Below are 27,255 nucleotides of genomic sequence, written 5' to 3' on the forward strand. Positions count from 1 at the left end.
CTGATAGTGTATATACTAGAAAAGCTTGCTTTTCAATAGTTAAAACGAAGCTGCTGACTCAGTAGCTGAGCTTTAGTGCTATGTATTAATAAAGAGGAGATCCTATTTTGGGACAAGAATGATGCCTTTCTTTGTTTTGAATATAGAACCTTACACGATGAGTAGGCTCACTGAGGTCATTGGGACTGCTTGTACAGTAAAATAATACTGTGTGAGTAAGGATATTCCAATCTAGTCCTTAATTATTCGATACTATCTGAGCTAAGATTATAGTTAATGGTCTCCAGATCCCGAAGTGTGGAGTAGACAGACCTGAGAGGGGTAAAATGTCCTTTTCCCTTGCATCATAATTTAGAGATGTTGCTGCAGAACATGGCTTGTTTGCAGAAAATGATGGGTTCTTCTGCCAGTAGACTTCTGCCTGAAAGTAGTGGGATGGAAGAAATAGATCCAGTTCAGGAAAAACTCCTGTGCCTATATAATCACAGTTTAATCCTTTTTACTGCCTTGAGTAGAGTTGCTACTTATGGACTTCTCTTTGTCCATTGGTGGCTGGAGAAACCGCTAAAGTATTCATTTTAATACTAGTTTTCTTTATATCTTAGAAATATTTTTCTTATAATTGAGCTAATTTAGTAGTTGACGTTATCCCCAACATACTGTATTAAAGAAAGCTAATAGCCTAACATCTTTTTTTTTTTTTTTTTTTAACTGATTCTGGTTATTGGTACTACTTTCTTACCTGTCAGAAGAGGAGTTGTCTTTTGTTTGGGGACACTGTTAATCTAGCTGAAACCAGAAATCTCCCTTTCTTCTTAGACTATCTCTGCATATTCCCACTTGTGGGGTATTACACCGCCTAGTGATGCCTAACGGTAGAACCTGCTCCAAGTAGTTTCCAGTTAGAGCACTCTCATGCCCCCTGCTATCTCTCCACTCAGTGTCTTTGAACATTCTGAGGGAAGGCTATGAAAAGGGGCACAGAGCCATATACCGCCTAACTTCCTTCTGATCATGTGCCAAAGATGGAAGTGAACCTCTCTGGTCCATTCAGATCTGTTTTTCCCCCATCATAGAACCATAGAAGATTAGGGTTGGAAGAGACCTCAGGAGGTCATCTAGTCCAACCCCCTGCTCAAAGCAGGACCAATGCCAACGAAATCCATTCTTTGTGTTTTGTTAATTGTTTAACGTAGTTTGTAGTTTGGTTAGTAACTCAGTTCCAGATTATGGTGAAACCAAATCAAAAAAAGAAGCTGGGGATTCAAGAGATGTGCTTTGTGCCAGGCTGTCTTCCTGGTGTTGGAGAACCTCAGTTTTATAGTTCTACTTTTTCTTATTTTTCTTGGAATCAGAGTTCTTGCTTGGGAGAGGGCCACTCTCTCCTTTAGGGTGTTCCATCTGCTGGACTTTCATGCCCAGAGCTTGCAAGGAGTGGCAGAACAGTTTGCAGGTTCTTCTCCTTAAGGAGGTACTTGAGGCTAAACCCTCTGGATCCAGGCATTCGTGGGATCCAACGTCCAAGAGGCCATTTTCAGTTCTTTTGAGTTCTTCCAGCAAGGTAGAGCAGTTTTAAAGGTTCCACAAAATTGGAACCCTCATCAGGTCCCTCTCCGGGTCCTGCTTCTCAGGCAGTCAGGTCTTTGAAAGGTACCATTAATGGAGATGGGAAGATCACCTGTGACAGAATCGAGAGCCATGCCATTGGCTCTGGCTGTGTCCGTTCCAAAGAAGAATACTGGGAAAAGATGGCCACTGTTAGCAGAGTTGGATTCCACATGTCAGAACCATCCAATTCTGACAGGCCTCTGTGGCTCCAAAAGCAAGGCCAGTTTCAGTTTCAAGGATTTGAGTATTTCACGAGATCCTTTGCCATCTAAGTCTTTGGCTCCAGCCTCAACCCCTGCTCCAGTTCTGGTCCATCTATTGATTTGAAGAGAATTTTTACTTTGGTGCTTTATGGGCACCATTTATCTTCTGAACATTCCTTGGATCTGAATGAGAAACAGAAGATCTTGAGAAACAGACCTGTTTTGCCTGTTCTGAGGTCTGTGTTATCTTAATCGGAAAAATGGAGAGCAGGGGAGATTATTATGCTTTCTCTTGATCCGTCTATACCTCCTCCTCCTAAGACTTTTATAGGATCATCTCAAAGAGTTTTCTCTCCATTTCTTTCTGTCCTCCCTCAAGGTCCTTTGCTGTCCCCAGTGTGTTCTATTGCGAATCTGAGGCCTGATCCGTATCCAGAGGAGGCTAGAGGATGAATAAAGAAACTTGTTTCCTCCTGGTTCATGCCTCCTTTTGGTCTCCCTCCTACAGGTATGTTCCTGAATTCCAGTTTCTGGGGAAATTGGCAATCCTGGGCTCCATAGCTTTATGCAGAGCTACTACAGTAATTTTTCGGTTCTTGTAGGTATGGATAGAGAGGTGACGCTAGAGGATCTGGTGTCTGAATCTGATTCCACTGGATCTATCTGCATCTCAGACAATGGTGCGTGATACTCTGTCTGAAGATGATGATGAGGAGATATCTCCTCTTTTTGAACAAGAGTGTGCGAACACAGACTATGATCCTGATTTGTCACCAGACAAGCATGTCAGGGTGGCTTCTGCCTCTGCCTCTTCCCCGTCTGAGGATGCTCTACGGTTTCATGACCTGCTAGATCAGATGTTATCCACAGTGAACTTACCTTCAGTATCTGTGGAGGGTACCTCCCATTCGGTGTTTGACATTCTTAGGGCTACCTCCAAGAGTAGGATGTTGTTCCAATCCTTGATGGTCTACTGCAGCCTGCTAAAATTCTGCAAGCCTAGGAGACAGATTATTTCAGGTGCCTTTGGAAGAGTTTTCATATTTTCACACATACCTTGTACCTAATTTGCTTCTGGTGGTGGCTGTTTGAATTCTAGACAAGCACATTCCACTCCTGCTGATAGGGAAGGGAAAAAGACTGATTCCCTAGGAAGAAAGGTATTCTCTTCTTCCTCTCTTGGTATTAGGATGGGAAATTACCAAGCAATTATGGCCCTCTATGAATTCCATCTGTGGGAAAAGAGGTCATTGTTTATGCAGGTTTTGCCAGATGACAAAAGAAGATTGGCAATTGCCAATCATAGAGGAGAGTCAGAATATGGCAAAGCGTGCTCTTAGGGCTTCATTTGATGCCTCAGACTCTTCTGATAGAATATTGGCTTTTGCAGTTACTCTGAGGAGAAATGCTTAGCTTCCCTCTACTCTGGTTCTGGATACTAGAATTAAGGTGGAAGATCTCCCCTTCAAAAGGGGAGGTATTTTCATTGAAAAGACGGATGAACTTTTGAAAAAAGCGGAAGGAGACAAGATCGATGGTTTGCTCTTGGGCTTGATTTCTTCTAGGAGGAGACCTTCTACTTTCTATTATCAGAGACGGTATTATTTGCAATCTCCCTTGGCTTATTTCTCATCAAATCAAAGATGTCAACAACAGCAATAGCAAAAGTTTTGGTCTGTGACGTTCCCCTCCGGTGATCTGCTAGATCACTCCAATCCTGGACTCTGTGAGCCAGCCTTCCCTGCTCTGCTGTGAGAACCCCCACTCCTGGGCTGTTCACGCACAGCCTCTGGCACGTAAGCTGTTCCTTGGATTGTGCAACTGAATGCCACTAGCCAATATCTCCAGTCCCAGACACAACCCTAGGAACCTCCGTCTTGCAGTGTCCAGTTATGCCTGCTGGATGCTGGAAGCTTATATGAGTTTGTCAATTTAACAAAGAAATTTGATATGCACCAGGCTTGTTATCCTAAGGGCAGTCTCTGTCACGATTCAAACCAAAGGTACTGCTTCAGGTAGAATAAACAAACAGATTTATTAACTATAAAGATAGATTTTAAGTGATTATAAGTTAAAACATAACAAGTCAGATTTCGTCAAATGAAATAAAAGCAAAATGCATTCTATGCTGATCTTAAGACTTTCAGTGCCCTTACAAACTTAGATGCTTCTCACCACAGGCTGGCTGGTTGCTCTTCAGCCAGGCTCTCCCCTTTGACCCGCACTTCAGTTGCTTGGTGTGGTGTCTGTAGATGTAGGTGGAAGAGAGAGAGAGAGAGCGAGCATGGCCAATGTCTCTCCTTTTTATCATGTCCTTTCTTCCCTCTTGGCTTTGACACCCCCTCCCCCACCTCTTCAGAGTCAGGTGAGCCTTACCTCATCGCAGTTCCAAACTGACAAAAGAAAGGGGGGTGACTCCCTCGAGCATCTAACAGATTCTTTTTTTGCTGCCTAGGCCAGCACGCTTTGTTCCTTTGAGTCTGGGCTGGGTTTGTCCCATCCACACCCTTATGAGGTGTGAACTGCCCCTCTGCTTCTGGAGAGTGTTTGGCTGGGTTTGTTCTAAAACATGAGGATACATTTTCAGCCTCATAACTACATACATGAAATTATAATCTATAACATTACTATAACAATTACTATAACATCACTATAACAACCATGCTCAGTGCATCATGAGCCTTCCGAAGACACCCAACATGACAAACTTTGCATTGGATACCACACAATCATTTTACAAGGATGAACATGGGGGTGCTGGGTGTTCCCCCACGGTACAGAGCGTTACACCTCCCCTCTTAGTTTACTGCAAGAGGGTTAGTCACTGACTAGCTGGAAGGCAATTTTATCGTTTTCTTGGCATCCAGCCATTAAGGCCATGAGACAGTGTGCCTCTTTTTCTCCATTCACACACAGCAAACCAGGTTTGTTATGGTTTCTCTGCTGTGTTCAGCTTTAAACCTGTTTACAAGTATTAATTGTAAAGTAGCATTATCATAAGGATTAACATCCGTGTCAAAATTTTTATCTCCAAATCTTAACATTAATACCAAAAATTTTATCACAGATAGCTGTTCACAGGTATCTTTATGATGCCACGCCCTCTGTTCAGATATTGTAGTTTGAGGTTAGTTTGTTCATTACCCATGGTGTCCTTTGACTCTCTCCCAAGTAATCAATCACTGGCTTTTCTTTCCTTCCAGTGTTCCCTTCTGTGTGGGCTCTTAATTTAATCATGTTTCTGGCATTTTGGTATCTCAGGGTCTGGCAAGATAAGTGCCCAGGGGGATCCTGCACATTGGCTGGCCCTCTGGGGAGCGGTCTCCCAACTCCAGGACTCTACATATGTAGAAAATCCAGCTCCCCTTTTGGGGTTACCCTGGGTTTCCCCCTACCAGCACTGAGTCCTTCCCTCTTCCCTTTTCCTAGAGGACCATGATCTGTGCTCTGTGGGCTAGGTATGTTTACCCTTTGGTCAGATTCACCTTTTCTCAGCAGCTTTTTCATAACTTCTTCCTGTCTCTCACCAGCCTGGGGGAGAACACCCCCTTCTCTGTCAATTGGGTCATTGTTGTTCTCGCAGACTACCACCTGGCAATTTCCTGGTCCCAACTCCTCTGTTATCACAGGCATTGGAGCTGCATCTTGAGTTAAAGAGACACAGTTACTTTCCAAAAACTTGTCAGAAATAGCATCCTGAAAAATTGGGACCTGGATTGGGGTACCCTCTGCCACCCCTTTCTCTGTCCCTGAGAAGTCAGCTTTGTGACTGCTTCCCTCCAGGAGGTCAGTTACACAGTTCCTTCTCAAAACCTGGGTCACAGCCTGAGTGCCTGGGTGCACAGATGCTGACCCAGCCATCCTCCTAGTGTCCTGGGCATCCTGCCCCAAGTGACTAGTGAGGAGACATTCCTGTACCCTCACTATTCCTTCCCCAGTTTCTTCCTCTGGACCACCTCCTAAAACACATTTATCTGTGATCCCTAGGAAGGGTTCTGTCTTTTGTTCAGCTGCAAAGCTCTACCAGCTAACAACTGGGACAGTTTCCTTACGACACCTCTCCTGCCCCTGAGCCTGAGGGCATGTTGCCTTCTGCTGGAAAGGAGCTAGTCTCAGCCCCTCCCATACTTGGAAGCACACTGCTTCCCTATGTTACAGAGTCAGAGGAATCCTCACCCATCTAAATGGTTTCTGATATTCCCTACCCCTTCTCTGGGCTCTCCTCTGGGACTCGTTTCTCTATGCTCCCTAGAGCTGGTTTTGCCTCTGGTTCAGCTGCGACCTGCTGGCAGCTAACAACAGTTCTCTCCCTGGGAGGCATTACGCCCATTCCTTCCTGGTGTGGTGTTGCCTCCAGCTGCAGTGCAGGAGTTGGTCTCAACCACCCTCCCACCTGGAAGCATGTGACTTTTCCCTGCTGCAGAAAGATCAAGGAGATGCTCCCATTCTCTCAGCAGTTCCTCGGAACTTACCCTTTCCCTCGGGGTCCCAGCATAAAATTCCCTCCTGCTGCAGGCAAATACTTTAGCCTGAGCTACGTGGAAAAAAGCATTACCAAGGAGCAGGTCAAATAGGAGGTGTTCCATTACCTCCATAGTCAAAACACTTCACAAACCACATGGATTTTAGCTTGTGGTATGAGGAATCTGTTTTTACCTACCCCCACAATCTCTGCCATTTGGCCAAGCAACATATTGGCCTTTGGGACTGCCCTCTGTTTAACCAGAGAGATCTGGGCCCCTGTATCCCTCTGCCCCAAGTATTCTCTGCCATCAATTTGGACAGCCTTAACATGCTCCATATCTGGTTTTCCAGAGGCTAACCTCGCAGAACCAATATGATAGGTTTCAATTGCTTGGGGGATTTCTGTGTTGAGGACAGCAGAACTAACATGAGGTATTGGTTGCCTGCTTCCTCCTAGCACAGGACATTTATTCATCAGGTGATCAGTGGAATTACACTGGTAGCACCTTTTGGGCTCTTCTACTTTTACAGGAGATTTGGGATGAGGGTAAGAGAAATGTTTTTGGGCCAGAGAATGTTTATGGTCCCACGCCCCTTCTCTCTTCCCAGGGGCAAAATGGGATCCTCCCTTCCCACCAGTTTTAAACCCCTCTTTCTGTGGCCTGCCTTCAATAGAAGCCTGATTCTGTTTGAAGGCATCAGCTAAAAAAGCCATCTTATTCACAGACTTTACATCTTTGTCCTATAGACACTGCTTTATATCAGCCTTACATATGCTTAGGAAATACACATGAGCAGCAAGATCTAACATTCCTTCAAAACTTGCCATGTCTTTACACCTCACCCATTTTCCCAACAAATCTTTCATTTTGTTTATATATTCCCCATTACTCATACCAATATCCCTTTTAAGATTCCTAAATTTAACTCTATATGTTTCGAGGATAATCTAAAACTTTGCAAAACAGTATCTTTAAATTTACAATAGTTTAAAGCATCTTCAATAGGCATTCAATTGAATACATTTCAAGCTTTACCAGTTAATATTGCAATCAGGGTAGGAACTCTCTTATCATTGGGGATTTCATTTTTACACACAGCGTTTCAAAGGTAGTCAAATATTCAACAATATCATCGTCTTCACTGTATGCAAGACATAAGTGTTCCCATTTGTGGATTTTTGGAGTGATGGGAGTCATTGGGGTCCGGGGGTTCTGGATCTGCTCCTCTAGCAAGTCCAGTTGGTGTTTATGCTCTCATTCTTTCTCTCTCTGTCTCTCTTTCTTCCATGATCCTTCTGTGGGCAGCCTCCTCCCTGGCTGCCTCTGCCTCCATAGCCCTTCTGTGGGCAGCCTCCTCTCTAGCTGCCTCTTTTTCTTTTTCTTCTCTCTCTCTCATATCTCCAATTCTTTCAGTTGTAATAAACTCTGGTGCTTCCACTCTTTTTCTGCAATCTGCAGCCTGAAAAGCTCCAACTTTGAAATTGCTTCACTGCTTTCACTCATTTTCCTTCTTTCCTGTTCTTACTTCCCTTTCCCGAAATAAGCAAACAGAAAATAACAAAACTGTGACCTCCTAACTGTTGTTAGCCACTGCACTTAAGACTCACTTAAAATCACAAATATCAGTGCTTAAAGTGTGAGCTTCACTTGGAGTAACAAGCTGTACATACACCCTGCTCGTTGCGCCACTGTGACGTTCCCCTCTTGTGTTATCTGGACCGGTGATCTGCTAGGTCACTCCAATCCTGGACTCTGTGAGCCAGCCTTATCCTGCTCTGCTGTGAGAACCCCCACTCCTGGGCTGTTCACGCACAGCCTCTGGCATGTAAGCTGCTCCTTGGATTGTGCAACTGAATGACACAAGCCAATATCTCCGGTACCAGACACAACCCTAGGAACCTCCGTCTTGCAGTGTCCAGTTATGCCCGCTGGATGCTGGAAGTTTATATGAGTTTGTCAGTTTAACAAAGAAATTGATATGCACCAGGCTTGTTATCCTAAGGGGAGTCTCTGTCACTCTTCAAACCAAAGGCACTGCTTCAGGTAGAATAAACAAACAGATTTATTAACTATAAAGATAGATTTTAAGTGATTATAAGTTAAAACATAACAAGTCAGATTTGGTCAACTGAAATAAAAGTAAAACGCATTCTAAGCTGATCTTAAGACTTTCAGTGCCCTTACAAACTTAGATGCTTCTCACCACAGGCTGGCTGGTTGCTCTTCAGCCAGGCTCTCCCCTTTGATCAGCGCTTCAGTTGCTTGGTGTGATGTCTGTAGGTGGAAGAGAGAGAGCGAGCGAGCATGGCCAATGTCTCTCCCTTTTATCATGTCCTTTCTTCCCTCTTGGCTTTGACCACCCACCCCTTCAGAGTCAGGTGAGCATTACCTCATGGCAGTTCCAAACTGACCTAAGAAAGTCCCTCGAGAGTCCAAGGGTATGGCTACACTTGCAGGTGTAGAGTGCTTTGAGTTAAACCAGCCTTCGGAGAGCGCGATAGGGAAAGTACTGCAGTCTGTCCACTCTGACGGCTTCAAGCGCACTGGCATGGCCACATCTGCGGCACTTGCAGCAGCATTGGGAGTGGTGCATTGTGGGCAACTATCCCAGCATGCAAGTGACTGCAACATGCTTTTCAAATGGGGGTGGGGAGGTGGAGTGTGACAGGGAGTGTGTTGTGTGTATGTGGGGGGAGAGTGGGTTTTTGGGGGGCTGAGAGCATGTCAGCATGCTGTCTTGTAAGTTCAGACAGCAGCAGACCCTCCTCCTCCCCCCCGCCTCTCTCTCTCACACACACAGCATTCCACACTAATGGCTGCTTTGTCTTGGAGCAGATAAGCAGCCGGATGTCAGAAACGGAGCTTGCAAATGGCATATCCGCATTCCTGCAGCGATTCAGAAACAATGACAAGAGTGGCCACTTGACTTAAGGGGATTATGGGATGTTTCTAGAGGCTAATCAGAGCGCAGTAATGCAACACCTCGTTCACAATGGCGCCATGGCGCTCCAGCGGGGGAGCAGCAAACGTTATTCCACTCGCCGAGGTGGAGTACCAGCAGCGCTGTAGCCGCGGAGTCAGAGAGCTCTATCTGCCTTGCCAATGTGGATGGGTAGTGAGCTAGGGCACCTGGGGCTCCTTTATTGTGCTGTAACTCACAAGTGTAGCCAAGCCCTAACAGATTCTTTTGATGCTGCATGGGCCAGCACCCTTTATTCCTGTGAGGCTGGGCTGGTTTTGTCCCATCCACGCCCTGATGAGGTGTGAATTGCCCGTCTGCTTCTGGAGAGTTTTTGTCTGGGCTTGTTCAGCCTCATAACTACATACACGAAGTTATAACCTATAACATTACTGTAACAATTACTATAACATCACTATAACAACCATGCTCAGTGCATCATGAGCCTTCCAAAGACACCCAACATGACAAACTTTGCATTGTATACCACACAATCATTTCACAAGGATGAACATGGGGGTACTGGGTGTTCCCCAGAGGTACAGAGTGTCACACAGTCCCGTATGTTAACTCTGGCTCTATAATCTCTTCATTTTCAACTATGTATTAGTTTGCGGCTCTCAGTAAAGGGCATGTATTTTCATATCTCTGTTCAACATGTTCATTGAAAGTACCTTAATTACATGATGGCAGGATGCCATTTCCAGTACGAGGTGCTTTCATTTGGCCTGTCCACAGCATTAAAATTTTTTGCAATGTGCCTCTCTGTGGTAGCAGCTCATTTGTGAAAGCAGGCTATTTGTATTTACCCATATTGAACTATTGACTGCTGAATGCTGCTATTGGTGAGGATCTAGTAAGCCACATTGCTTTTACAACCACCCCTTTTTTTTCTTTTTTCAGACCTGGGACTGGTTCTGAATGTGAAAAAATTGAATCTCTGTCCCACTCTGAGAATTTTATTCATAGTCTCCATATTGGACTCTGTAGCAGAGAGAGCCTTTCTGGCAGAGGACAGATTTTTAAAAATAGTGCAATATGTTTTAAACATTCAAATATTATAAACTCAGAAAATAATTTTCTCTCTGGATCTCATGGCTACTACTACGTATGTGAGTCCATTTGTGTGTTTCAGAATGAGTCCACTACAGCGTTGGATGTCTTAGGTCTTCAGACCAAATCTGGACAATCTTCATATTTTAGTCAGCATACCTCAAAACATTCTGGACTTATTGACAGAGTGGTCAGTCAGAGCAGTGTTCTCAGTGGTGTCCAGTTCAATCCCCCTTCATCATTGGTAAGGTTATCTTCAGATGCATCAAACAGTAGTGGGGGGAGGGCACATATGAGTCATCTTATAGTTTGCAGTTATTGGGCTTCTTGGGAGGGAAGCTTGCACACCAACGTGTTGGGGTTAAGAGCCATTCATCTGGCCCTCAGATTGTTTCTCTCTCATTTACGTGGGAGGGTTGTGCAAATGGTAGCAGATAATTCATCAAGTCTGTATTATATCAACAAATGGGGGTTCTTTCTCTGCTCAGCTCTGTGCAGAAGCAATCAGTTTATGGGACTGAGGTATTTTCCATGACACTTATTTGGTGGCCCTGAATTTAGCAGGAGAAAATAAGTGATTGCAGATCATCTCACCAGGGACAGTTCTCAAATGCACTAATGACCCCTGAAGGATCAGTTGATTCCGAGCATCTTTTTCCAGTTGGGCTCAATCAGATGTCAACCTGTTTGCTATAAGGTTCAACACTAAATGTCGTGTCTTTTGCTCAAGAGCAGGAAGGGACAGTTAATGCATCTTGGATGCTTTACTTCTGGACTGGGGAAGCCACCATCTATACGCTTTTTCTTCCCTTTCCATTGATCGAGAGGGTGGTAAGGAAGATATATCAGGACTGTTAGGGGCTTATTCCTTCACCCACTTACTTCCCTGGTCCTTCTTGCATGAACAGAGAGCAACAATACCCGAAGTCCAAAGGTGCAAACAATTCAATGTTTATTGAGGTGAACTTCCAGCAAGCATGATTGCAGTTTCCTTCCTTAGTGTCCCCCTTCTCAGCTCTGACACCACAGAGCCTTACTTGTGACCCTGTTCCCATTCCCCCCCTTAGCAAAGCATGATTCCAATTTCCCTGCCCCCATTCTCTGTTCCCATTCTCTCCCCCCCTGCTTACTTCCTGATTGACTGCAGACTATATAATAAAACTTGAGTTCTCCTTAGCTATACCTTAACCATTTTCCTGAAATTTAACTAACCAATCCTAACATATTGTAACATGATTATTTAACCAATTATATCTCACCACCTTAATTAGTTTACACCCAGCAAAATTAATTATACAGCAGACAGAAACAATCACAGAACCAGACAGAGAAACAATAGCAAAGTGGGAACTATAATGACAAAACAATACAGAAGTGAGGATTTCACATCCCAGCTATTGATAAGTGAGTTCTTGCCAGACAGGATGCTATCAAACTAAGTTTCCTTTTACATTTTCTAGGCACTTCCCTTTCTCTGGAGGTGATAGGCATTATCAGGACAGGATTGTATTCCTAACAGCCCAATAGCACCTTATTTCAATGTGACTAGTTTGGAATGTGAGGATGTGACCGTTTGCTTCCCAGCTTATGGCTGCGTCTGCTGCTTAGCCAAAGGCCTTAGCCTAAGAACAGGCCCTCAGACTGTCACAGTAAGAGAAGGCCCTTACACCAGCAGACAGTGATTTTGATTCTTTCTTTTATACCTCTATAACTAGCTAAGTGATAAGAATACACCTAAATTCTTAAAGTCTAGACCTTTGCAGACAGGCCTGCATATATATATCCTAACAAGGACAGATCAAAGATAATTCTTATTGCCCTGGTTTGGCTGCATCAGCAGTGGTTTATGAATCTGCTTCAACTGTCCACCAGTGTATTCATATATTCTACTCTGTTTCCAGATTTTCCATCTTGGCAACTAGGGCAGGATTCATCATCCAGATCATCAGTCCCTTTACCTCATGTCTTGGGCAGTCGGATTTTGGCTCTGTTTAATCTTGAAAAGTCATGTTCCTCTTTGGTGTAGAATGTACCTCTTAGTTTTAGAAAGCTGTCTACCAGCTTTGGTAATGGTCCAGATTTGTTGCTTGGATGCGGGGAAAATCTGATTGTCCTGTCTTAGCTTCCATACCTTGTACTTTAGAATATTTCATGCACAAAAAAACTGAGGTGTTATCTAACTCATATTGGAAAGTTCATTTGCCAGTTCTTTCAGCTTACCATATTTTGGTTGATGGTAGATCGCTATTTGTGCATAACATGGGTAAGGAGTTCATGAAGGGGTTAGCTAATATCTATCCCCCTGTTAGAAATCCTGTCCCTCCTTGGGATCTTAACTTCGTCTTATTTACACTCATGAAACAACATTTTGAACCACTGGCTGTCTATTATTTATCTCTTACGAGATAATTCATTATTTCCATAACAGCAGTCAGAAGGGTGAGTGAATTAAATGCACTGATAGCTGATCCTCCAATTATGTCTTTTCATAAAGATAAGGTGGTTCTTAGGCCTGATCCCAGGTCTTTGACAAAAGTCGTTTCTGAATTTCACATCAGTCAGACAATTAATTTGCCAGTCTTTTCTTCAAAACTGCTTACTAATAAGGGGGAATCTGTTGTATATACTTTGGATGCAAGAAGAGCTTTTTCATATGTAATGATGCTGGTTCTGGCGGGACCCAACTGAGAGTGCCAATTCAGAACAAATTGCTCAAGGCTGGGCAGTTACAGCCCAAGGCTGGGTTTTCTATGCACACCAAACAGAGAAGATTTTGGTTTTACCCAACTGGCTAACCAGAAGTCACACAAGCAATTCCCTTAGACACCCCAGTTTCCCAGTATCACCACCAGTGCCACTCGTTATGTGGACAAATGGTTATGAAAACCAATACACCAGTAAAAGAAAAAACGGTTCTCTCGATCCCAAAGGACCAAGCCCCAGCCCCAGGTCAATATACAAATCAGATCTTACCCACAAATCATGCTGTTGCCAATCCTTTAGAATCTAAAATCTAAAGGTTTATTCATAAAAGGAAAAAGATATAGATGAGAGCTAGAATTGGTTAAATGGAATCAATTACATAGAGTAATGGCAAAGTTCTTGCTTCAGACTTGCAACAGTGATAGAATAAACTGCAGGTTCAAATCAAGTCTCTGGACTACATCCACAAGCTGGGATGGGTCTTTCAGTCCTTGGTTCAAAGCTTCAGTGTAGCAAAGTCCCTCCAGGGGTAAGAAGCAGGATTGAAGACAAGATAGAGGAGCTGCAGCAGCCTTTTATTCTCTTGCCATGTGGTCTGTCTTTCTTTGTTCCAAAGACAAGCTGTCCATCACATGGCATGGAAAAACCTTAGAGTTCTGTCCATAGGCATGTCCCTACATACTTTGCTGAGTCATAAGGGGAGTCTGCCTTCTCTCAGCGGGTCAGTTGTATAGCTGATGGTCCTTAATGGGCTATCAAGCAGGCTAGGCAGAGCTGACATCAACTTGTCTGGAGTGTTCCCCAGAAGCATAGCACAAGTTTGAAATACAGACAGTATAGAGCCAGTATTCATAACTTTAACTATAAAAATGTATAAAAACACACATATAGACAGCATAATCATAACCAGCAAACCATAACCTTGGCTTAGACACCTCATTTGACCCCCTTTATACAAGATTTGGTGCCACTACAGGACTTTGGTTGCAACAATGATCTATACGGTCCCAGCTTATGTCAATAACACAGCATATTATTTAAGTAGGACTAAAAGTTTTCAAAAATCGCATAGATTATTCATGTTTTATGCTAACAGGCATGTGGGTTATACCATATCTCCCCAGACTATTTCTAGATGGATTAAATCATGTATTGCTGAATGTTATACATTTTCAGGAGTTCCTATACCTACAATGGTATGGACTTGTTCCACCAGAGCTGTGGTGGTGTCTTAAGCAAGTCCCTGTTTCAGAAATATGCAGGGCTGCAACCTGGAGTTTGGACACAGTTTAGTAAACATCATGCTCACGATTTGGCTTTCAGGGCTGATGCTAGATTTCGTAGAGTGGTGTTTCAGTCTCTATTCAATTAGGACTCTGTTCCCTCCTCCAGATTATTTTCAGCACTGCTGATCAAACTACCCATAAGTGGGAGTATGCAGAGCCACTCAAAGAAGAAATGAAAATCACTACTTGTAACCAAAGTTCTTTGAGATGGCTTTGCATATTCACACTTCTCACCCACTCTCCCCTCTTTCTCAGAGTCCTCTTGTTCTGTGTCTCTAGATTCGTGATGGAAGGAACTGAAGTGGTAGAGGCTTTTTGGCCCCCTGATATAGCCTCACCCTCAAAATGTTCGAAGATGCTGAGGGGAGATGTAAGAATGTGAGCACACTAACAGACACAGCTTGGAGAATGTTCTACCCTTAAACACCAATAGGTGGTGCAGTACCGCATAAGTGGAAATATGCAGCGCCATCTTGTAGAACTCTGGTTATAAATAAGTAACCTTCATTTCTTTAATATTGTTAATATCTTCCAAATTGGAAATATCTATTAGAGAAATGTACACATCTGTTTTTAGAAGGATTTATGCTAATTAGCCAGCATTTTTCTAAAAATAGATTTTTCTGTGTAGCACCATGAGTATCTTTTTTTTTTTTTTTTTTTTTTTTTTTTTTAAGAGGGAACGGCTATCTTACCTTAATGTTGGAGCTGTTCAGGAATCAATATTAGTACCCATACAAATCATTATAACTGGAGCACCCATGTTAATATCAGTTCTTTTTATAGGGAAAAATAAATGAAAAGTTATTAGTATGGAAAGACATTTATTTTCAAGCTCTTTATTTAGTGCTATTAGAAGAAGCACAGAAAGGAAAATAAAGTGAAAACTTTTTTTTTTTTTGTTTAATTGAGAGCTTTTAAAATTGAACTAAAATGTCTTCCTTTTTAATTGATTTGGGATTTTGATTAATGTGTAGATGTGAACAATACAAAAACAATTAAATGAGTCTGTTACCTACAAGACTTTATTTTAGGATTTAGGATGTTGGGATTTTCCTGCAGTTGTTGTTGTTGACATCCCCAATACCTCACTTAATGTAATGACTGTAGCTCCCTGTTCTTTTTTAGATTTCAGTGATATCAGTTATTGTTCTAGGGTAAATATAACCCTCAGTTCTGGTCTTGGCGAGTTAACCTCTCAATCCACCAATTTAAATGTGGAGCCTTGTTTCATTTTATTGTGTTAGGACTATGGGTGCTGATGCCGGTGCTACATGTGTAAGCACTTCTTGCCAAGCAAACATCTATAACAATAAGAGACTGATACTGTTCCTCTTCCCAGTTTTCTAACTTTTTTTGCACCATTTCCACCATTGATACAATCCTCAATTGCACAGGAAAATTATATTTAGCAGTATGGACCGTTTGGTGATATTGTTCTTCCAACATGTTAGTGCAGTATTTATGTAGCTCCTGAATTTCTTTGAAAAGTGTCCTGGTGATTTTTCCTTCAGGATCTGAATCCACTTACCCTTAGTGTCTATGATGTAGCTTTAGAAACAAAACAGGAAAGAAAATGTAATGTATATTCTAATGACTTGGTCTTGCCATTAGATACATTGGCATCCAGTGTCACAGTCTGCTGTTTTATTTATGCAACCATGTACAAAACCCACATTTTACAAGGACTAAGAATGCACAGCTAAAAATTTAGAGTAGAATCAAGTCATAACCAAATCTTTATCTTGGTTAAGCTTTTCTTTATAAGAAAAAAACTTGTCATGTAGATGTGTTGTGCTGACTATTATGTACTTTCTTGGCATGGTTATTATTAGTGGTGGGGGCTTCAGAGACTAGCATTAACAGTTGGGCCTAGGCACATTGCACACCATTTTCTTTTTTAAAGGAAGGCCCACAGGTGTGGGGAAAATAAGCTATTGAATTTATATATTCAGCCTTTCCTGAGACTCTTATTCAGTTCCCTACTATCCAGTAATCTGATTCACCTGCAATTAATCCAATAAATAGCTGTATCAGTGCCACTCTCCCTCATTGTCATGCTGATGTGAACATGCATCAGAAGAAGTGAGTCATTTTGAATTCTTCTTAAATGGAACTCGTTCAAGATTTTATACTCAAGGTGGCCTTGCTTTGGTTTTCACTCTCTCAAAACAGGCAAACTACCTGACCAGTAGGTATTCCTAGCTTTCAGAATGTTAAAGATAAATAACAAATAAAATGAGTAAATTAAGCCTTCTCAGTCATCCACAAGCATTAACCTTACATTGTAAGTAGAAATTAGTTGTCAATAAAACTCATTTTGTTAGACAGATTTCCTTACCTTGTAATACAATGTATTTTGTCTTTATGCAGGGTTCCAAGTCTGGTGTCTTTGGAAGAGACAAAACTTTACACTGGTGTTAACTATGGTAGGTCAGTCCCAACTCTGTTAAATCAAGTCACGAGATAATTAATTTTGTACTCTTGTTGTTAAATGCATAGCCAATTGATTTGATTACGTTTATGATTCATTATTAAAAATGTTTGAGACCAACTAACCAAGCTTAGCCAAACTTATTATCTGAAGACAAAGCAGTACAAAACAGAAAGGAAAGAGTTAATATGTTACCAGTCCTTGTGGGAAACAGTTGCAGCATTTAGTCCATCTTACATAGAAGCTGTGCTCCGAAATACACTCTCCAAACTTCTTATATGTATATTGTAACTTTTTATGAGCATTCTGTACATCATCCAGGACTAAAATTTACCAAATATATTTGTACCTTATTTTTTCCAGTATCATGGTGTATCTTTCCTTATTCTGTTTTCGGACACTACATTCCAAATCAGTTGCCTGTGAAGGCACCTCCCAAGCTTGTACCAGGGCAGAGCATTCATGTGTCTTGGTTTTGAGAAGTTCTGCATCCACCTCTGTGAAGTGCAGTATTGTGCTGTGCATGGTATTGTGGGATATATACCTCAGCCTGAGTGAGCAGAAAGCAGTTTAGCATGACTTCAAGCTAACCTTTATATAATGTTAATATAATGTGTAATACATATTGATATGGTGTGCAATACGTATAATATACTTCAGCTAACACTTTTGTTGTTGTTGCAGCTGCAAAGTATGTCCTGTTTGAATGCATAAGTGCTGTGTGGTCCTGGTTATTTAGGGTGGTGATCAGTCCTGTATATTTCAGAGAACCTGTCTATCTGTGTGTAGCTGGGGTGGAGTTCGAGATCAGTTGGGCCAGTAGCAGTTACAACAGTTGGTACAGAAAATGGAAGGAAAACTTCAGAAAATCCTGGCAATGCTTAGGCCACGGTGAAAAAGCCATGACTCCCAGAAGGGGAAATCGGAAGCCTTATTTATCATATTAGAAAAACATAAAAAATATTCCAGAAGTTTACTAAAGGAGACAGATATTCAAACTGAATATGCTACTTACAAAAAAAGGGCCTGATTCAGCAGTCTTTACCCACGTACATCCATTTAATTGTGTTTTCATAGTAAATGATTGGCAAGTGAGACCTGAGTCTCTGCCATGTGTACCCTGAGCTCTGAGGTTGCATAGCTGTGAGGGAGAAGAGCAGCTAGTATATATGTGTCTATCATGTAGCCCAGTAGTTCATAACCTCTTTCTTTTCATGTCTCATAATTTGGGTGCTTCTCAGCTTCAAGTCATACCAGTCTTTGTGCCAAGTCTTGTATTTAGCTGTCTTAGGCACCTGGGACCAACTGGGAAATATCTGTATTATTTTTTCGATATGGTGCATGCCTATGTGTGTGTATTTATGATGGGTTACTTGCTATGGAGTTAGATCAAAAGAAGTTGTTAAAGGAACCAAGCGGGAAAGGTAAAATGGTGACTCGGATAAGAAGCCTTGAAGAAACAATGGTGAAGCTGTTCATTGGGGAATATGTTCTACCTGACTACAGCCAGGCTAAGAATGGCTTACTTTTCCCAAGTCTAAGTCTAGGATCAAAAGGAAGATAACAGATCATTAGAGAACCACGGAAAAGGGTTGAGGTTGAATGAGTTGCCAGAGGCTGCCTAGGGAGTCAGCAAGAGGTGACAGGCTGATAAGGAGACACACACAGACTGAGAGAGCACTCTGCGAGCAGGACAGTCTGCTTGTGAGAACCCAGAGATGGAGGTTAACCGGGCTGAAGAGAGCTTACAAAGGTCAAGGGAAATGTATATAGGAAGTACGGATATTGGCATTTCACAGATGAGGAACTGGGGCACAGAGAAACTGAGTTGCACAATGTCATACAGGAAGCCTATAGTGTAACAGGGATTTGAGCCCAGGTCTCTTTCTTGCAGCACTTCTAAAAGGATTAACCTGGCATATGAAAGATTCTTATCAGAGGTGAAGCTTCTCTCTTTGAATAAAACTTTATCTCCAACCACTGTCCTCAGTGCTTGAAGGGATGGGAAGTTCTTCTCTTTCTTCCTTCTACCGTTCCCGTTGCCTGGATTGGCAAAGTGCTACTTTACCATCCTCTCCAAGCAACCAAAGAGAATAGAAACTCCATTCTTTCCCCTTCTTAATTGCCTGAAGGATAAAGTCCCACCCCTTGAGCATTCTGCTCTTCTTTCCCGCCCCAGTCAGTGTATTCTTCAGAGCTTGTGATATGATGGGCACTCTGCACCGCTCTGACGTTGCACAGAACCAGACTCCTATTTTGCTTTCCCTCATCTTAGGCAAAGCACTTGACCACTACTAACTCTGCCTAAAGGTATGTCTACACTGCAATAAAAGACCCGCAGCACAGCCATTACTGGCCCAAGTCAGCTGACTTGGGCTCGCAAGGCTCAGGTTGCAGGGCTAAAAATTGCAGTATAGATGTTTGGGCTCTGACACCCTGTGAGGGGACAGGGTCTCAGAGCCTAGGCTCTAGCCCAAGTCCAAACATCATCATTCTTTTTAGCTCAGCAGCCTGAGCCCTGCGAACCTGAGTCAACTGACCTGGGCTCTGAGACTCGATGCTGCAGGTTTTCTATTGCAGTGTATATATACCCTGAGAGGCAGTACAGAAACGTGTCCCAACCTGCATGGGGCTGTAAACCATTTTTACCCCTTTGCTTGAAGAACCATTATTGTGCTGATTTAGTGAACGGAGATGATGAACTTGAAAGATGTCCTGTCCAGTATTTGGTCTGACAGATGGTGACTGCAAGATAGGATTTCAGCATGATGTGGAAAACTGAGTGAGGTACCCCATGACTTTGTCATAGAGATGATCAGGACTGTTTCTATTAAAGGTGTATGTATATAAAAATTTAATATTTTTTCCAAAGTCTTTTTATATCGCCCTTATAGAGTCCCATACCTCATATGATTTGAGGTATGTAAAGAAACTCTAATCTGTTCTTAAGCTTTTGCATGTCACACTCTGAGTTTCCATTAATTATTTTTTTAGTTAAGCTTCTCTATATTTTATAACACTGTGTAACTTAGAGAATATACTTTATGTATAATGAATGTTCTTATTATCTTTTGTAGATTTATCAAGAGAGAACCACAGAGAAACCATGGCTAGGGTCATAAGGAAACTACTGCGTAAGTACATTTTTGTCTCTCTCTCATTCCTGTATTCAGTACATCTGCAAAGATTTGCTTTAAACGTTGTCAGTCTATTGTGCTTTTAAATCTAATATCAGTATTGTAGAGCAAAGCAAAGAGGCAAAATCTGTTGTTGTGAATTGTATGGCAACATAAATGACACAACATTTTGAGCTTCACAAGTAGCGAAAATATTTCATTGAGTGTAGTTAACTCTTTGAACTGAGCTTCATATCAGATAACACACTTTTTGTTTCCATTCCAATGGTAGACTATATACTCAACAACTCAGAAGATGATACCAAGTCTTTGTTTCTAATCATAAAGGTATAATAGTAATTTTTATGTGTTTTATTTTAATTTTAATGGGTTGACTTGTTTTACATAATGTAAAACCATTTGTTTCTAGATCATTGGTGATCTCTTACAATTCCAAGGGTCTCACAAGCATGAGTTTGACTCCCGGTGGAAGAGCTTTAACTTAGTGAAGAAGTCAATGGAGAACAGGGTCAGTATCTTGTTTACATAGTTTAGTTAGGGAAAAACAACCTTTTAAAAGTTTTAGTTTTGGCTGTTTTTTGGCCTTTACGGTCTTAATGGAACTTTGCATGCATTCCTAGTGAAATTGATATAAGTTACAGTGGGCTGATGTATCATTAGAATATTTTTGTTACAGTAAGTGCCTTTTTTCAAAAGGTTTTAAAGCACTGTACAAATGTTAGTTAAGTCTCATAACATCCCTTTTTATATACTGAATATTGATACTATTAATGATAGATCTTTGTTAATTTGCTAGTCACTAGGAAACTACATGCTGGGATTTTTTATTTTTGGTGACTTATCTGCATGGAAATAATACAGTCCTTGGATATTAAATTGCTGCTATTGCTAGCACTTGTGAAGCACTAACGATGTTAGAACCATAGATGCCAATTAAGTTGAGAAGCATATAGGAACCAAACTCTTTTCCCTTAGTTTAAATAATATTTAGCACTTCTCTTCAATAGATCTCCAATCACTTCTCAAAAGTGGGTAAACATTAATATCTACTTCTTGCAGGTTGAGAAATTGAGGCATGGAGAGTTTAAATGAGTTGCCCAATGTTATGAGAAGTGAAATCTAGATTACTGAACATGGCTGCTGAGGTAGAGAGCAGAGAAGGCAATCTTTGAGGTGGTTAGGTCCTCACGCATTTAAAGCAATAAAGATAAGGACCAAGATCTTACATTAGGCCAGCAGCAAATGTACAGCATGATCATTAATGAGAATGTGCTCTTGTCAGTCAAGTCCCCCATAGACACCCACACCAGTAGCATGTTGCTACTGCATCTTAAACCATCTGTAGGTTGCATCTTGTCTTCTGCTTTAGTTCATGAGAGAACAGCCGGAAATATCTTAAGGAGATATTGTTTTGAGGTGGCAAAAGTGTTAGATAGCAGTATGTGACAGATTTGGCAGTTTCCTTGGAAAACCATATTGAATTAAGTTTAAATATTTTGGAGTCCATTGTATTAAAGGGAAAGATTATTGTGGGCCTGCATGGTCATAGATCTGTATTGAACAATGTAGCAAACAAGAATGATCTTTTGACAATATCTATGAAGTGGAACCCCTGGGAAATAGCTTGGGGGAGATGAATGCAAATGTCCTTCGCCGATTATGCAGAAACCAAGAGTTTTGAAGCTATGCCCTGAGGAGAAAACCATTATCTGCTCCCAAAGATTGAGATCAGAGGCTCAATCTGTATAAAGAAACAGGTTGATCTGCACAATTGGGGTGCTTGTTCTGAGCTGAGGCTGTTATGAACTTGAAGCCACAGAAAAAACCCTTTGGTGAGGTTTGAAAGATTAACTCTGATTGGAGCCCCTCCTGGTGTTGGGAGGGAGGGTGATCTCTGATAAACTAATTAGCATGCACATAGGTTCTTTTATTGTTTTTAATATGTTTTCTCTGTAGTGCTTTCACCTTAAGAATAGATGTGCTTGCTTAGAAATGTCTGTGTGTTAACTTATAACCATGATCAATTATGCTATTTATAGCCTCTGAATAGAAAGCAAAATGTGGACACAGGCCTGTCTACGTAGTCTGGCTTGCTGGGGAATTCACAGTGTAGGCAGGAAACTGTGCAGCCTGAAAAATCCCCTCGTCAAGAGGAAGAGAGATTCAGGTCTTGACCCAATAAAGATTACTGCTCAGGATCCGGGAACCTAGAGTGGGTGCCTTTGCTGGACCGCAGAAGGGAAATACAGGCGCAGTTGCCCCAAACTGTGACACAGTAGTTAAATCTGTATTCGAGTGTGTAGTCGCCTAACTCGCCCAAGGCCTTTCCAACCACTACAGCTATTTCTGTGTTTGAATAGTGAAGTATTCACCAGGAACCTGAGATTGCATGCTACCTTGATAACTGGGGTTGGGGGCAAATGCACACAACAGAGGATAAAATCATAGTTTTATTAGTTCTTCAAGAATTCCCCTTTCTTGGATTCCCCTTCCTATCAACAATCACTGCTACTTTCACTGGATTCGGTTAGAGACAGCTGTTCTTCATCCCCAGAGTGACTCTTTTTCATCCACTTTGTCTCAGTTTAGTTAGTCTCAGTTTAGGTAGGTCTATAGGATGCTGTGGGGGGGAAAGGGTTCTCCCCCTGTGGTCACTGGCACTACCAGCTGCTGTGGCTGACCATGGCAAATCCCTGGGCTTTAAGAACTGCCCACTCTGTCATGCCTCTGAACAATGAACGTCCGTGTTCTGTCTCAGTTAGGGACTTGTTCTGGAACTCTGTAAAAACTGTAGGTACTTTTCAGAGTGGACCCAGCAATCAAGGGTTGTCTGATGAAGCCGTGATAAGGCCAATCTCTGACCTCAGACTTTAGGCGCCTGGATCCTCAGGAGACTGCTGGCTGTTGAAAACTGCCCTGGCTTCATCATCAAAACCAGCCAAATGCTCACTCAGTCCTCTGGCTTCCTCATCTGGGAAGGAGAGAAATGGATCAGACTCAGAGCGCAAAGAGGTGAAGATCATCCCCCTCCCTGGATCCGACTTCAAGGTTGCATAAGACTGCGGTGCATTTGGACATTAAGGGTGCCTCAAAACTTAGGAAAAGTTCCCTACGCACGAGAACTCGTACCAGCTGAGTGGACCTAGCCATAATAGAGGTCTCACCTGATGCTGTCGTGGCTGTTTTAGCGTTCTCATTACTGAGGTAGTCAGAAAGAAAGATAGCCCAGTACTGGATAGAAGCCTGACTGCGGTGCTGGTCATTCTATTGCCCCCAGCACCAGCTCCAGTGCAGTTACTGCCATACCAATCTGTTGGTGATCAAGCACTTTGGACCATGCTGACATGGCTGACACCTGTGCGGCTACTGGAGCTGCATTCACCCTGATGCTGTCCAGATTTCTGGGCCCAGTGACTTTGATGCTTCCACTATCTGGTCAGGTTCCCCTTAGACCCACGGGATGAGCATCATCCTTCCCAAAGGACTGATTCTGACTCAAAGGAAAGCCATTAGCCATCCCTGGTCAGGTCCTGCTACCCAGCGGTATCAGCCTCATCTGGGGGATAAGAGACATGTCCCTGTGGTGGAGGGTGGAACCAACCCAGCCCAGTACTGGGATCACTGAGACCACACATTGTGGGGCCTGGTGCTATATGATCATGGCATGTGGACCCCCGGGGACTGCAGTACTATCCAGGACCAGCCTCTCCACCACACTCGTGAGGCAAACAATCACCCCTGTGCCAAAGACTGGACCTGTCCCTGCAGAATCCCTGGGACCAGGAGTAGGCGGCTCCAGTGGATCAGATCCAGAGCAAGGGACGGATGGTACTGGCCATGAGCTCTTCTAGATGATACCCTTGTTCCAGAACAGTCAGCTGCCACTCTTGAGGACTAGAAGATTTTCCAAGACCTCATGGGACATGGGTATCAGTGGCCTTAGAGATACCTATGCAGGTGGTGTGGGATATGCCACACAAACTCCTCAATATCCTGTACTTGGTACTGGGACTCATAGTGATCCTGATAAACAGGGGGCTATTGGAGCCCATGAAAGCCTTATGGCAGACACCAGCATCACTGGCACTGACATCCAAATGGACAGCTAGATGGTACCAAGTCCTGGCTATTGGATATGAACAGAGTTCTGTTTGCATCCAGTGGCCAATGAGCAATCCCATTAGAGCAGCCAGAAATTGACCTCTAAAGATGAGATGGTGAAGCACCTAAAACGCGGTGGCCAGAAATCCTACTCCACTTCTAGCTTCCTGATGAGGATCTTGAACTACCAGGTGGTCTTGGCAAAATGCGACCACATCAGCTGCCTGTATCTTACAGCTGTTTGAGAGGCTGCCACACGATTTCAGGGGTGACTTCCAGGCCAGCCTGGCAAAAGGTCATGTGGTGGCCAGAACTGCGTTGTAGGCAGCTTTGGACATACAGGCACTGCCTCCAGGGCGATGGCAACAACAGTTGCAATGCGCCACTCCTCCTGGCTGGCCTCGGCAGGCATATCTGAAGAATTTCAAACAGTTATTGAGGACCTGCCACTTGAGGGCTGCTCACTTTTCCACAAGAAGACTGATGAAGCAATGAGATCTGTCACAGGGTCCACTCATCATAGATGGTGCCTCCTCCTGAGCATTCAGGGACTAGCTCTTCTCATTCACTGCCTATGATGGGACCCCGGGGTGCAACCTGGAGTCTGGTATCCCTCTCATTCTGTGATGCTGTGTCAAGCCACAAACCTTTTGCAGGTATTGCATTTACACAAACATCCACAGGCAGGGAAACTCCCAACTGAGTTACATTAATGCTTTCTCAGCCACTCATGAACCAACAATAGAGAGGCACCAGCCAATTCCCCCCAGTTCCTCATCCTTGCACCCCAGAACTGTGCGGTCTAGCACTGGTCAGAATCCTGGTCAGTGTAAGTTCATTCCCTAGTCCGCCTCTCCCTTGATGTGGAGAGGACACACGCTAGCCTTTGTAAACTGAGCTGATATTTCCCAAGCACTTCAACCAAAACACACAGTTTTATGTAAAATATGAAACAGATTTATTAGCTACAGAAAGGTTGATTTTAGGTAATTAGAAGTAGCAAATGTTGAGATCTAAGTTGGTTACCTAAGAAATAAAAATAAATTTGTAGTCTTGAGTTCTACAAACTAAACAGGATCCCTTCCCTTGTTCAAAGTCTTTGTTCTCCAGGTCTCCAGGTTCTCCATGTCTCCAGGTCAGTTGGGCAGGGGGAGTGGCCAAGTGATCATGTCACTTTCCCTCTTTTATAGTTTCTTCCAGGTTGCTGGAAAGATCGTTTGACATGGGGAATCAGGCAGTCCAAATTGGTCAAGCAGTCTCCATTGTCTACATGTTCTCTCTGAGAAATCATCTGGGATAGCCACTGGGAGAGTGGATTCCCTTTAATGAGCCATCAGCATGCCTGGCTACTCCATTGTTATACCTGAAAGGCTGGTTGTGGGTGTTTCAACCTCACAACGTATTTCAGTAACACACACATAGCAAAACTTCATAACTTCACATCCAATGATACCACATACAATCCAACAGGATATTAATATTCAACAGATCAAGACTTTTAAAATGATACTTCACAAGGCATATTTTGGACAAAACGTATCATAATCATATCACCATTGTAAATATGGGGGTTCCAAGGTGCTGCTTTGAGGTACAACGTGTTGCACTGCCCCTATGATACCAATTCCCCAGTGGCTGGTAAGGGAACCTGGGCCTGCCCTCTACTCCAAGTTCCAGCTCAGGGACCCTCTAATCAGCAGCCAAGGTCTGCACCTTCCTGAACCTTGCTGCCTTTTCCCTGAGCCCTTTCCTTACCTTCTGGCTCTCCACCCTTCACTTGGTTTGCCAGCCCCACAACTCCCTCCTCCCAGAGAGTAACTGTAGGCTTCTTGCCTATATAGCCCCAAACACACCTCCATTCTCCCAGGGAGTGACTGCAGACTACTTCCCTGCAGCCTCTCTCTGCTGTATAGAAGCCCCTCCGGTTCCTGCACAGGTGAGTTTCCCCTAATTATAGCTTTCCTCTCAGCCTGAATTCTCCCAGCTTGCAGCCTAATAGGTTAATGGTCCTGGGGATCTATATCCTGGCCTCCAGAAGAAGGCGCTTCAGACCCCAACCCTATCCATGACAGTTGTTCTTCCAGTATAGGCCATCTGAGCCCCTAGGTCGCAGGATTGCCTAGGTCGCAGGCAGAGGCCCTTGAGAAGAAAGTCTGTTTCGGGGGTAGGGGGATCTACGTCTCAGTTGCACCACCCTGCTTCAGCACCGACTAGGCAGCAGATTTGACTCTGTACCCAAGGACAACATACTATTCCTTCCACAATCATTGCCCTCCATTCCTTTCAGCAAACATCTGGCTCACTTCCAACAGGCCTGGTCCAGCATCAAACTGCTGGGTATTGGAGGTGGTCCAGAGAGGCCACACAATTCAGTTCTTCTCCCTTCTCCACAACTAACGTTCTTCCCCATCCCCCTTCAAGGACCTGTCCTACGAATGTCTGCTTTGACAAGAGATGCAGTCCCGTCTTGTTTTGGATGCTATGCAGGAGGTTTCCCCTCAGTAGAAGGGAAAGGGGTTCTATACGAGGTACTTACTTAGTCCCAAAAAGATGGGGTTTCATCCAGTGTTAGACCTCAGACCACTGAACACCTATAACAAGAAACACAGGTTCAAGATGGTCTCCCTTGGCGTCAGTTATCCCCTCCCTAAATCAGTAAGACTGTTATGTTGCCCTTGACCTCAAGGATGCAAAGTTTCACAGTGCAATACACCTAACGCACAAGTCCTTCCTCAGGTTTGTGTTGAACAACAATCATTACCAATTCTGGGTTTTGTCCTATGGGCTCTCTGTGGTGTCCCATGTGATGGTGGCCTATCTGAAAAAGATGAATATCCAGGTGTTTCCATAATTAGATCGGGGTTCTCTTTTGGTGGCCTCAGAGTGGCTCTCCTATTTGGTGACTCTGATATTTTTTCCTAAAATACTTGGGGGCTGGAGCTTGAAGCCCTGTGTCCAGATCCTGAAGCCCCACAGACGGGAGACGGTGCCTGGGGATGGAGCTCAAAGCCGTGTGGCTGGAACCTGGGGCCTGTTGCCATGCACCCGGAGCCCTTCAGCCCCATCGCCCCCACCTCCGCAGGTCTGAAGCACAAATCCTGAGCCCCACTGCCCCTGGGAAGTTGGGGAACTCACTGCCTGCCTACTCCTCCAGCGTTGTGCCCCAGGTGTCTCCGGAGGGGGGCAGGGTCCAACCCCTTCTGGCAACCCCAGCAACCAACACCAAGGTGGTGCATCTAGGAGCAACAGGGAGGGGCTGCTATTTTGCCACTCTTCCCTCCCCCCACCCCGCCACCCCATTACTG

The 27,255-nt window shown here is 43.4% G+C and overlaps 1 protein-coding gene across 1 annotated transcript in view; it reads left to right on the top strand.

The window, feature by feature from the left end:
- Window positions 1-27,255, top strand: part of PSME4 (proteasome activator subunit 4) — a 206,483-nt gene that overhangs the window by 94,569 nt on the left and 84,659 nt on the right. The window contains exons 21-24 of the mRNA XM_077813889.1: window positions 16,652-16,707; window positions 19,790-19,846; window positions 20,121-20,176; window positions 20,259-20,357. Coding sequence (XP_077670015.1) covers window positions 16,652-16,707; window positions 19,790-19,846; window positions 20,121-20,176; window positions 20,259-20,357 — 268 coding nt within the window. The remainder of the gene's footprint in view (window positions 1-16,651; window positions 16,708-19,789; window positions 19,847-20,120; window positions 20,177-20,258; window positions 20,358-27,255) is intronic.

Source organism: Eretmochelys imbricata, chromosome 3 (genome assembly GCF_965152235.1).
Source record: "Eretmochelys imbricata isolate rEreImb1 chromosome 3, rEreImb1.hap1, whole genome shotgun sequence".
NCBI lineage: Eukaryota > Metazoa > Chordata > Testudines > Cheloniidae > Eretmochelys > Eretmochelys imbricata.